At 41.1% G+C, this 12,599-nt stretch overlaps 1 protein-coding gene across 1 annotated transcript; it reads right to left on the bottom strand.

The window, feature by feature from the left end:
- Positions 1 to 6,890: 6,890 nt before the first annotated feature.
- IL6 (interleukin 6) lies at positions 6,891 to 10,190 on the bottom strand. Its single transcript, XM_027639471.1, has 4 exons — positions 9,933 to 10,190; positions 9,715 to 9,828; positions 9,352 to 9,498; positions 6,891 to 7,500 (listed from the first exon to the last, which is right to left on the bottom strand). The coding sequence occupies exons 1-4, from the start codon at positions 10,188 to 10,190 to the stop codon at positions 7,309 to 7,311; spliced, it is 711 nt and encodes a 236-aa protein (XP_027495272.1). The 3' UTR covers positions 6,891 to 7,308.
- Positions 10,191 to 12,599: the final 2,409 nt, after the last annotated feature.

Below are 12,599 nucleotides of genomic sequence, written 5' to 3'. Positions count from 1 at the left end.
GTATTTCATGTCTTATATTCTGTGTCAGCCATTTTGGGGATGTGGTTTGTGGGTCTTAACCGCCACATGGTTGCTCTGGATGCTTTCCAAGAATGATAGTATTTGGCAAGAGGAAGCGAAGCAGGGAAGTGTCTTTACCTCTTTCATTAAAAGTTTTACAAAAGCACGGATATGTCAGGCATAGGCCAGACTCTGTAACCTCCCCATCCCGAAATTTTTTTTTTAAAAAATAGTTGCAGTTCAGTTTTTTTGAGACTTGGAATGGTTGGATTAGTGTTGCTTATGCGGTTCTTGCTTTAAGCACATTGGATAGCAAACTTTTGGTAATTCACTGCTACGCAAGTATCTTTCAGGAAAGTCATTAGCATAGAACCCTTGGGTTTTCAAATTGAGCAGAAAAAAAGTCTTTCGTGCCACCTTCAAGTCAAGTTAAATGGAATGCCAATATGTAGTATTTTTCATTTACACATCCAGATTTTAATTCCATGTAGTGTGCTTTCTGTAGTTAAAAAGTGAGTGGAACTCCTTAAATAAACACTCATTTTTTTCCTGGGGGGAAAAAAAAAGTAGTGTTAATTGTAAATCTTGGTAATTAATTGTAAGGTAGCAAAACTGTTTATGTTTAAAAATGTTTGCTACCAAAGATTTCTTCGTTTTTAATGTTTTGAAGTTACTTTGCCAGTTTTGTCATTTTCACAAAATTTGGATGTGCTTATAAGGGCAGATTAGTGTTCTGTGAAGCTGTACATTAAATAGATTCCTATGAAGAATCTTAATTCCCTACGATAAGTTCAGCAATTACGCTAGTTTTAGCAAGACTGGGGAGTTTCGGTGGTCCTAGGGAGAAGAGGGCAGGTCTCTGGAGTGAAAGGGAAGGACACTCACGTTTTTCAAGGTTGTGGGCTGGGGACTTAGGTGTTATTTGTTCCAAGTGTTTTAATCTATGACTTTTGACTTTCCGTCTTTGTCCCAGTAAAACTTGAGAAAATTTTATTTTGCTGTCAGATGGGAGACACTTAGAAAAGAACAAATATGATCTCCCCTGCTTCACTGTATCAGTCTCTGTCAGTGAATCAGTGGCTTCCACAGCCAAATACGGACTCTTTTCTGTGGCGGGGTTTGTGATGCAGTCCTGTAAGACCACGTGCAAACTCAGCGTTGGGATAAACTCAGTGAGTGTAGTTTACTGAAACTTGAGCTCTGACTTCCACAGCTGAGCTCAAGGCTGCAGTTGAGATGTGTGAAATAAAATCATTGATGCCTTGCTGTGTTTTGTGGAGATTGTACTAACTTTGGGGTGTCCAGTTGATCTCACCTGGAGATAGGGATTGGTCGGCTTAGCACTTTGTGGCTTCAAAGTGGAAGTGGAGCATGCTTGTGGTTGTCTTAGTGTCAGGGAAATACCGAAAGTGGGAGGCTGTCTCTGGAGCCTGTTGTACCTGGTGACAAACAATTGCGCAAGCGACCAAAGGAATGTCTCCATCTGGACCAGTCTTAGGAAGATCAAAGATTACTCTGCTCAGTGTCCTGCTTGCCGTAAGTGAAGGCATCTTGAGGATTTTAATGCAAGAAGAATGCCCCATTCTCTGTCTAAAGTGACCTGCAGTCCTGTGCCCATGGTCCTTTCACATCTTGTCAGAAGGTGCTGCTCTGTCTCTTGGCCTCCTCCTAGGAAAGACACAAAGGTAGCGGTGGCTTTTGTTTAGTCTCCAAGGTATCCGTGAACAAAGGATTGTTCTTAACTCAGGACTGAAGGAATGAGCTGTTTCTCCTCCAGCCAGTCTGTGAGTGAAAAACCAGCAAAGTCCCAGGGGCTTATGGTGGGCAAGGAGCAATACAGTATCCTACCAGCTGAATAGCTTGTTCGCTGGCACACTGACTGCAAGAGCTGGTGGTGGTTTTACCATTTAGGAACAATTTCTGTATTTTTTATCATTCCTATATTTTCTTAAAACTACCTCTCCCATTACTGTATTGAGATGAAGTCAGAAGATCAGATACAGCCTGGCACTGTTTGGTAATCATGGTGGGCAGAGACTCTCCAGTGCTCAGTGGTGACAGGCCCTTTAGCAAAGCATCTCCTGCAAGCTCAGCTCTGAGGAGTGGCCCTGGGACGTGGGTATAGCAAGCAGTGCAAAGGGGGATAAAGACGGGCTAAGAGACAAGGAGGAAGGAAGGTAGGAAGAGAATTAGGGCCCTGAAAAGAGAATAAAGACAAGGAGGTCAGTCAGAACAACAACAAAGGGTTTAAACATGGACAAGACTTTTAAAGGTGGAGAAGTGAGAAAAAAGCATGCACATCAGAGGAGCCACAGAGCCCTGTGGGGCTTCTGTGATACTTGGTATGCGATGCTGAGGGAGTCTTGAGTTTGGTGGTTTTCTTGGTCTCGGTGTTTGGCCTGTGGATCTCCTGGTAGTAGGCTGTGGAAAAACAGTCAGTGTAGTGTCATCACTAAGCAAAGGAGGAAAAAAAAATCTGGATTTCAGTATAAATTTGTTCTTAATAAGTTAATCTACAAAGGAACCTACATGTTTGCTCTAACAACTCTTCAAGGATGGCCAGCTGTGAGGCAAAGTTAAGGTGATAGGAAATTTGGAATAAGTCTTTCCTTATGATACAAATTCTTGGTGTAGACGTGGCTGGTACAAAGTAACTGTACTGTTACCAGTTATAAAACAGAGGCTATCTCCTTTTTTTCGTTAATTAATTCATGAGCAAAACTATTAGTTTAAACTGTAGCTTTTAAACACATAAACACTGCAGATCAAAGCAGAGTTTTGTCACAACAGGCCCCAGTGTTGGCGACATGTAAAACCTGTCCTTTGCTGCTTTGTACGACTGTCTTCCAAAATGGCTGTAGGTGACAAAGTGCTGCTTAAGATCTAGTCTTCTTGCATTGTGTTGTAAGTGAAACAGAGGTCTATCATACTGGCTTTTGTCAGGAAAACATGCTAAACCAAAGCATATACCCTGGATATTTTTTGAAATATTTTCTTACAGGCTTGGAATTTAAGCTATCATGATACTGATGATATTTGGAAATTAAAGCTCATTACATGAGTTTTCACCACAGGAGTAGAGATCACATCCTGTTAAATGTCATATGACTAATCTAATTTTTGCAAATAACCACTGAATTACAATTTCTAAATACTTTTCCATGATGGTGTGTGATGCAATAGCCATGTCTTGGTTAAGCTTGTGGGTTACATGCATTGTTTCCTGGTTATGCTTATATTAATTCAGAATTAGAGAATGGGTGAGGTGGAGGGAATGCTTATCTACTAAGTGCAAAAGGGTATTTTCTAAAAGGGTATCTGGTAAGTGGAAAAGGATATTTTGGCAAGGCAAATCAAATCTCAGTGTTCTGATTCTGAAAATAAATGTTTAATTTTTTTAAAAATGGATTTTCTCATGAAAGACTGAATCTTCTTAAATTCTGGTCACTGAATAGAAATTCAGATTGCAAAATTTCTGTAGTGTGTTTTCTGATGACTGCCAAGGTCAGTCTTGAAAATATGCCAAGATTTGGTTAAATATGTTTAGATTGCAGGAATTAGTTGGTTTTGCTAGGAGTTCGGGGAGAAAATGGTACTTCAGTGTTGAAGCCTGCAGAGGTTGCATTTCTGGGGAGCAAGGGGGTGGGTTTTGGTTTTCCTCTTATCAAAGAGAAAGAAATTGTTATCTAATCATTTGACTTGAGAAGCAAGGGTTTACAGAAAGCTTCCCACCCAATATCACAAAGTTTGTGGTTACATATATATATATATATATATGTATATTTGGCAGCACCTCCTGACACACAGGATGTGACTTTGATATATACCACTGCATACTTACATTTCCACCATTTTATCTTTTAAATTGACTGTGGAAAAGATTATTAGTCACAAATAACAGTGGCAAACTTAGGGGGAAGTTTCCCAGCAAGCTAAGACAACCTAATGACTTGTTACTGCTGAAAAGTGATCCTGCTCCTATGCTTTTCTGGTGGCATAACTCTTCCATCTCTTGTAGTATCAGCTTGGTCTTGCTAACCTCACTTACCATCATCTGTTAATAAAATCTGTGAAAGTATTAGACATGCAGGCAGTCTTTCAAGTAGCTGTTGTTCTTTCTGCCAAAATTTGGTGTTTGCAGTGGTTCATAGGCTTACTGGGTAGGGGATGGTGCTGCAACCTGAGAAGTCAGTCAGGCTGAAATGTTTTCACTTTTTCTTTCTTAGAAGTTTCTTACACAGAAGAAGCATGGTAAAAAAAATTGAAAAATGATACTTCAGAGACTATAATTGGGAAAAAAGTATTTTTGTATTACAGATGACTTTAATATTAGGTTACATTCTGTCTTTTTAATTTTTGTTGTTGCTGTTTCGATTGTTTGGGGTTTTTTCCTCTCTTGTCCAGCATTCTACTGTTATGGCAGCATTGTTAACACTGTTTCTTAATACTGTGGGCTTTTTCTTGCATAGGTTGTATGCATACTTTTCAACATAGCTTCACCTTCTTCCTGCATTGGGATTTCAAAATCAGGATGAAGGGAGCTGGTAATCTGTTGAGCATTCCAGAATCTCAGTATGGGGTTACTGAGTAGGGATGCAGTGGAAGGGGAAGGGCTAGCAGGGATCTATAGAGCAAAGCTGGTCCTGTACAGCAGCAGCCAGAATGCTGCTTTGTGTGGTAATTTCCTATTTTTTTGGGTAATTATTAGCAGGTCTTTTTTTGTTTGGGTTGGTTTGGGGTTTTTTTGTCATTGTTTTGGTTTTTTAGGATTTTTTTTGCCTTACTGAGTGAGTTAGCTGTCAATTAGGAGGAGTTCTCTTCTACTGAAGTGTTGAGGTATTTCATTGTGGCTAAACGTAGTTAAGAATGCCCATTTTTACTCTTGTTCTGTTTTTTTTACATGTTTGTGCTGGTCTGCCAACTAAAATAAATGCCTATGTGTGTTTTTGTGATTGTTGACAAATACTTCAATATTTAGGTCTCCTCTGACTTCCATCTAAATTCCCCACTGCAAATCTTCCTGTGTCACAAGCACCAGTGAGCATTGGTTTCAGCAAGCAGTGCTTATCCTGGCAGCAGCCCCTGAAGTTGGCACTGTGACAGCAGTGATGGCCAGCAAAGCAACTGCTGCACTGAAGTGCTCTGAGAATTGCAGGTGGCTGTGGAGGAGCCACATGTAAAATAATGGCAGCTCCACAGCAGCACCAGCGATATCCTACGCTCCATGAAGGACTCAGAAGTTGACCTCCCCACCAAACAAGTGGTAATCTTTGCTCATCTTCTACATCTTCAAATGTGGCAGCATTTAGATATTTATTACAGTTGCAGACCACCTGGAGTGGCTGCCAGCTGAAGAGGTGTTGGTGCTTGTCTATCAATTGCAAGGGATTTCAGTACCTCCATTCATAGATGCTTTCTGGCCTTTAAGGAGATCAGTGCGAGTTTGTTTCGCTCCAGTGTACATAAGTAATTAATGGTGATCTCAGGCAGCCACCTTCTACTGGGAGGGGTGAAACCAGGAAATGCCTTTCCTTTTGGTCAGTCTTTATTTTTTTCTCCTTTCTGTTCTCACATAGTAATAAGGTCCAGTGTGGGATCCACATTTGGGTCTCATAGCTGTTATTGTGATACTAAGGGCCAGAATGATCACTAACCAAATGGTCAGTAAAAAGAAAAAAATCTCTGTGAAAGGAAGCAGTGAAAAAGCCAAACCAGGCTTTCCTATGTTTCCTAGCACGTGCCAGGACAGCTAAAGCAGGATCTTACGTGCTGTGAGAAAAATGGTTCACCACAAACATCTTTAAAGTGACCACCTTGAGGTCTCCTCATTCTTTCTCAAGATGTTGCCCAACTTAAGATGACAGTTTTACCATATTGGGCAAAGCAGTGGTTTTGTTTGTTTAGAGCATCTGAAATGTGGGTTGTGAGTGAACTGGTCACTGTTTTGGCATCCCCAGTGGTGGAATGCATATGTGGACAATCAGATTGCTCAGAGGAAGAGGAGAATTTACTGGCATCCTTATCCACATTCCAGGGCATACCTTTCATCTCCTCATCTTCACTGCTGTGCTGGAAGAAAAAGAGAGAGGGTAATTAATACTCTATGAATTTTAGAGGCAAAGCTCGAGTGACTTTTGCTACCTCCATCCATTGTGTGGCCTGTGAATTCCTCAAAGTTTGGGTGTACCTGGTACTTGCACAGCTCCAGTGCTGCAGGTGATGCAGCTAAGGAAAGTTTCAGTGGTTTGATACTCAGACTTAGGTCTTGTTTTGTTTTTTTTCTATACAATATTCAAGAATATGCATTCATGGTTTGTGGCCTGTCCATCCTAGTGGAATATAAAAGACAGATGCATTGTATCATCCATGGTCATTGACATCTCAGCAGCAATATGTTGATTTATAGCACCTAAGGAAAGAACCTAAGATTTTTTTTCTGCTTCTTGAGAGAGGAGGGAGAAATGTTTAATCAAACTTGGAAAATTCCCTTGGATGACAGCAATAAAACTAGTCAAAAGATAGTATTCATGTCAAAGTGGTTAATGTGGTTGTCTCACCATTTTATTTATTTAAAAGAGGTTGTTAAACTTGTAAGAAGATCCTTCCAAACAATTACAGTTTTATGGAGTTTTCCTTATTAAATATAGGGGACTTATTGTTCATTTGTTTCTCGTGAGCAATGGTAGTTTATTGTGTACATTGTTAAGTTCCATGTTCACTACATCCGATTCCTTTATATCCAATTTTATGAATTATATGTTGACCAAGTTGTCTGTGTATGTGTGTACATATGTGCTATGTAGATAACTGAACTCATTATACAGATAAATTCTTGAAAGTGGTTATTCTGATAATTGCAGGCATTAAAAGCTTGAATAGATTAGAGTGCCTTAGTCTTATTTAAAGTTCACACGGGTTATACAGGCCTTTTTTTAAAATCAGCTTTTATTTGTTTTAAAAATATAAATAAGTCATAAATAGCATCTTTCAAATAGTTTAAAAACATAAGGTATACAACAATTTTTCTGGGTTCTGAAAATATTTTTTGTTGAGTACATATTAAATAAGTTGCTATTCTGAACAGTACCATTAGAAAATTGCTTAAATTATTCCTAAATATTGAAAATATAAATAAGAAACATTAGAAATTAATAAATATTTTAAATACAATAAATAACTTCCTAGAAGGAAATAAGAATATATATAAATGCAAACCATCGTTACTATTTCTGGTTCTTAAAACAGAACAACACTCTTGTCTGCCACATGACAGATGTGTAACAAAGGATTGTGCCTGAACTAAAACATTTAGGCACTGAAACTCCTGGTATTTTTCAAATAGCGCACAGCCCTCACTGTTTTCTCCATAAATGAAGTAAAGTCTCGGAGGATGAGGTGGGTGGTGATTTTCTCTATCCAGGTCTTACTGGACTTCAGCTTTGTGCGGAGGGATTCCTGGGTAGCTGCATCTGGGATGATCACTTCTTCAGGATTGATCACCTATGAAAAAAGACAATATTGAGGGGATCCTGGTTAAAACATTGTAATTGAGCTTGTTGGAGAGCATCAGTTTGTGTATTCCCAACCAGCTGCATATCCACACTTTCTGTGCTGCAGACAACAGCCCTCCCTGGGAGCTGTGCTTCTGTACAGCCATGCTTCTGTGGAGGGGTTTGAGGAATGCTGATGCCTGCTACGATTCCTGTGTAAAAATCTCCGATCTATACTGTTTGCTCTGGTTTGAATGCAACGTCTGGCATTGTGGTCCAACACTGCACTGAGCAGATCAATGCACCTCTCCTGCTGTCTGTTAGTCTTCTGGGGAGGTGGGAAGGCCCTGATCATGGTCTGTTCTAACCTGTACTGGCTACTCCATCCTGAATCACATAAGCTGACATTGGGAGTAAAAGCTCTCACGTTTTGTAGTAGATTAACAGTTTCTAAAGATGTCAGATTTGTTTAGTTGCTTAATTCTTACTTTCCAGGCATTTAGTCACAGAGGAGACTGAGTGCTGCCAACTTTCACTGATGTGTGGGAGCACAACTACAAGATGAGTGAAAGGAGTTATGTACTTTATTATTATGCAAGCCTCCTTCTGGAACATCTTTTTTTTTTGTGAAATATAAAATATAAATATTCTTTCTGTCCAGACTACTTGGAAGTGGATTCTGATCACCCCCCCTGTTACTGATATACCCAGCTCCTTGTTGCACTCTGTAGAAGTTTGTGTCTGGATATCCAGGCAGGTATTGTCCTGGTGGATCTATCTAACCACAAGTGACAGATTCTTGCCTTAAATAGCAGATTTTTCTCTCATAAAGAAAAATTTCCAACTTGAAGATGAAGACTTTTTCTCAAAAATTCTGTAGTTTCTACAAGTACAGGTTTTGCTTTTGAACACTGTGTTTAATTCTGCCTGTTTGATTACATTGATTCTACTAATTTTCAAAAAAAACCACCCTAATTTCCCTCAGTTATGAAACAAACTTTCTGCAAACTAATATATCAAGTTGGAAGCCAGTAGTCAGTTGCTGTCTTATGATGGGGCTATTATTCTCAGCTAGCACTGTGTGAAAAAAGCAGTTCGACTTCCTTTCACTTTAAAGAATGATGGGCATAAATCAATATGTTAGGAAAGGTATGGCAAACAAGCAGTGGACTTTTCACAGATACCAAAAAGCATCTTGAAGGAAATAGTACCCCGAGACTTTTGCAGTCCTTATGTGGATGATTTTTACTTGGGCAAATAGGTTCCCCAATGACAAAGGAAATATTTATGTTAAGGATTTTTAATGTGAGCAAGAACTACAGGAAATAAGTGAATTTTTGAAGTGTGATTTTTCAGAGCTCTCCAAAACATGGAAAATGTCTGTCAGAAATAAGTAGCATTTGGTTTACCAAATCAAAACAGCATTTGTCAAGAAAGGGTTTTATTTTCATGATCATTACAAGCAAAATATGTGCTTTTTAATAGGCAGCTGTCTTCCTTGATTTTTAAGCTACTGATAGATATTTCCATATACCATGCAGCTTGGCTTAAAAGTTTGTTTTGGAGAGTTTTAAAGATCAATACTGTTGTAAAAATGTATTTGCCTTTTTTTAAATGCATTTAATTGGTTTGGAAATTAGAAATTCAATAGAAAGTAGGAAGAAGAGTTGTTCTTAAAGAAAAGAAACCAAAACTTTGTACAACCTCTAAATTAGTCATGAGGATAAGATCTGAGCATAAGGAACTGTCACCTGTTGTTTCAGTGGGAAATGTTCAGCTTCACATAGCATCCTGTATCTCTCTGACTGCACATCAGTATTAAGCCATAACAGTTATCAGAGTGAATTTAAAACCAACTCACCATTTGTCTTATGGTATGTGCCAGGTGCTCTGTACTATAGCTTAGCGATTCAAGGTTTTGGTTTTCACTAATAAAAGTTTCTTGCACATATTTGAGGTATGTCTGAAATGTATAAAGCCCGCTGGAGATTTTTTTCAAGCATTTATCCTGAAATGAGAGAAAGGTGAGAAAGTCACTTACAGCTCAAAATACCTTGATCGCAATGCTGTGTGCAGGTTAGCAGATGATGCTTATACAGAGTGTGAAGGTCTGGCTAAAGCCAGCTGGAGCCGGCACAAATCTTTAGGTCAACTTCCACAGGTTTTTTTAGCAGGCAAAAGTTGCCCCAGGCACATAGGGTTAGACCAGAAAGGAGTTCCTTGCCTCATCGAATCCGGCGTGCAGACACCCGTCTTCCTCCGTCACTCTGGGGAGGTTGAGGTTGTTCTGGAGGAGCATTTCCATGCTGTTCTCGCAGACGGTGAACTTCTCGCACATCTGGGGAGAGACACCGAGAAGTTTCGGTCGCACCTTGGCCGGAGGCAGCCCCTCCCGGGCCGGGTGTGTGCGGGAGTGCGAGCCCGCGGGCCGCCCGTACCCACCTCTCGCTGCAGCTGAGCCGCCCGGTCGCGCAGCAGCTGCGCCAGCCGCAGGCTGTGGGGCAGCGCCGCCCGCCGCGCCGCCGCCTCCTCCGGATCGGCCTCCCCCGAGGAGTCTGCGGCCCAGGGCAGCGGGACGGCGGCGGCCCGCGGCAGCAGCAGCAGCAGCAGCAGCAGCAGCGGCAGCAGGAGGATCGGCAGCGCGGGCTGGCGGCGGCCGGAGCGGGCACGGGCGCAGCCACAGCTCGGGGCGAACTTCATCGTGCGGCTTCTCGGCTCCGGCCCCGGCCCCTTCTCGTCGGCGAGGCTGGCGGGTTGAATGAGCTCCGGACATCCCTGAACGTGTATTTATCGAGGGGGCTTCGAGATTATTCATGGCCTGGGAAAATCCGGCATGAGAACACGGAGGGGGGGGGGGGGGGGGGGGGGGGGTTGGAGGGGGGGGGCGGCTTGGCACTGGTGGGGGGGGGGATTGTGAAACGGGGCCGGTGGGAACATGAAGTAATCCTGCTCCGTAATTCCTTGACGGCTGGGCTGCCCCCTGCACACACCGCCGGCTCACCTGACCCCGCGGGGTCTCGGCCAGGGCCAGAGCTGGAGCCCCCGCGGTCCAGCTGTCTCTGAGCCTGCCAGCTCCAGCCGCACAGAAAGGCTTGGAAATCACCTACCTATTTACATGCGTACACTAACTATATATGCTATATACTTTCTGGTATTTCAATATTTTAAAAATTATATTTTGATATTTTATGTTTATTTAAAGTATATGGTTTAAGGTTTTATGAATTTTGTATGATGTATATTTATCTCTGTATTTTGGCTATTTTTATTGTATATATATCTGTGTGAAACTAAACACCCCTGTTTAGGTGCAGGGTATGTACAAGTTGTAAGTTGCCTCTTCCCCTGTGAACTACATACGGGTAGATTACATACATTATGTTCATACACTTTAAGTGGACCAAAACCAGCTCCCACAGCTCCAGCAGGAGGGTGGCTGCAGGAAATGCCATGAAGTTCCCTGTTATCTGCTGCCTTATCTTTTTCTGCCTACCTGGTCAGTGTTGCAGGAATTTTAACCTTTCAGAGGGACTCTTCACCCAGGGCAAGTGTGCCTGTTTAGATCAATCTTGTAGAATGCAGACTGAGTCAAACTGGGCAAGGCATGCTGACATTGAACTTTTGGAATGTCTTGAACTGATTTTGGCCAAACTGACTTTTTTTTTTTTTTTTTTTTTTAATACGAAATCAGTTTTGTTTTCTCACATAACGAAGACCAGAGTGAGACCTGATTCTCCTTTGAGAAGTGCTAACAGGCGGGGGCAGAGTGAGGAGAACAGAACATGTGGCATAAGAGTGGTGAAAGACAATACAGTGACTGAACTTGGGTGTCCTTATTTGGATTCTCCCTTTAAAAAAAAAACCAGATACTTCTAATTCATTTTCAGCTTGAATTCGCATTCAGCTTGGATAGAGAGCCTCAGGAAAGGCTCAGCTGCAGTAATTTTGCCCAGTTGAGAGATATTAGAGCTGGAACACAAGTGTGAGAGAGCAGTTTTCAACTGAAGCAATCCGTCTCTGCCCAGGTCCCTGAGCACAGCAGAGGGGATATTGCCAGAACAGTATCTGCTGTAATGTTAGCTCTCCCTTACTAAGTCTGTGGAGTTAGGAATAGAAGAAAGCATACCAGTAACTGTACATTTGACTAGTATCAATTAAAAGAACCTATTGAAATGGTACAAAAGGATTAAAACAGCCAGACCAGATGAGCTCAGTGCCTGGTATTTGCCTTCTGATGACCATCAGAGGCAGGTATAGCAGGGAAGGAACTCCTGCCTACCTCTTTTTCCATTTGCAATAGCATATGGATGTACATGTCTCAGAGAGGGATTTCCTTCCACTCCCAGGCGACTCATAGGCTGTTCCCTGCAGGCAGTCAAACTTTTCCTTTACCTAACCAAAGTGAAAATACTGCTCTTAAAATGACCAAAACTTGGTAGAAGGTTGTGTTTCCTTCAGGAATTTTTTTCAGCAGGCATTCTGTAATTGAGTCTTGTCTGTAGCTCCGTAAGTTTTAATTTTGTAACCTGATTTTATGGGTTGTCATTTTCTTATTATGTATCTATTCCTTAGCAATTTTCAGGGAACCTTTTTGTGATGATCACTATTATACAGTCTTGATGATGTGTGTAGTTACATTTTAAGAGTGAAATAAAAGCAAGTTTCAACTGTTGTTCCTCACATAAAAGTCTCTAAGCCTTCAGTTATTATTTTCTCATTTTGGGGTTTTGTTTAGTTTTTTATATGAATGTCCATGTGACTTTTCAGAAGTACAAAGTATACTTACATGCTCCAGTGGAAGTTGCTCATTAATGCCTTAGAAACTCCATTTGATAATCTAGGACAAAGCATAGCATTCAAGGGAAGAAGGAACTGGAATTTACACAACAGCATTAAAATACTTCTTCTATTGCTGGGGACAGTTTCTTATGGAAAATCACTTATTTAATTGGTACTGTACATAACAGAAATACTTTGCACTGACCTATCTATAATAATGGTTAAAGTTTGTGGGGTGCTTAAAGGAGGTCAATTAATCCACACTGTACTACACTGAGTTACACTTATTTATCAGTAGTCACGTTGTTCAAAATGTATTAAGCCCTGAAC

The sequence above is a fragment of the Corapipo altera genome, unplaced genomic scaffold (assembly GCF_003945725.1).
Source record: "Corapipo altera isolate COAL_440 unplaced genomic scaffold, ASM394572v1 44, whole genome shotgun sequence".
NCBI classification, from domain to species: Eukaryota; Metazoa; Chordata; class Aves; order Passeriformes; family Pipridae; genus Corapipo; species Corapipo altera.
The sequence above is the reverse complement of the archived record's forward strand: the minus strand, read 5'-3'. Positions and strand labels throughout refer to the sequence as shown.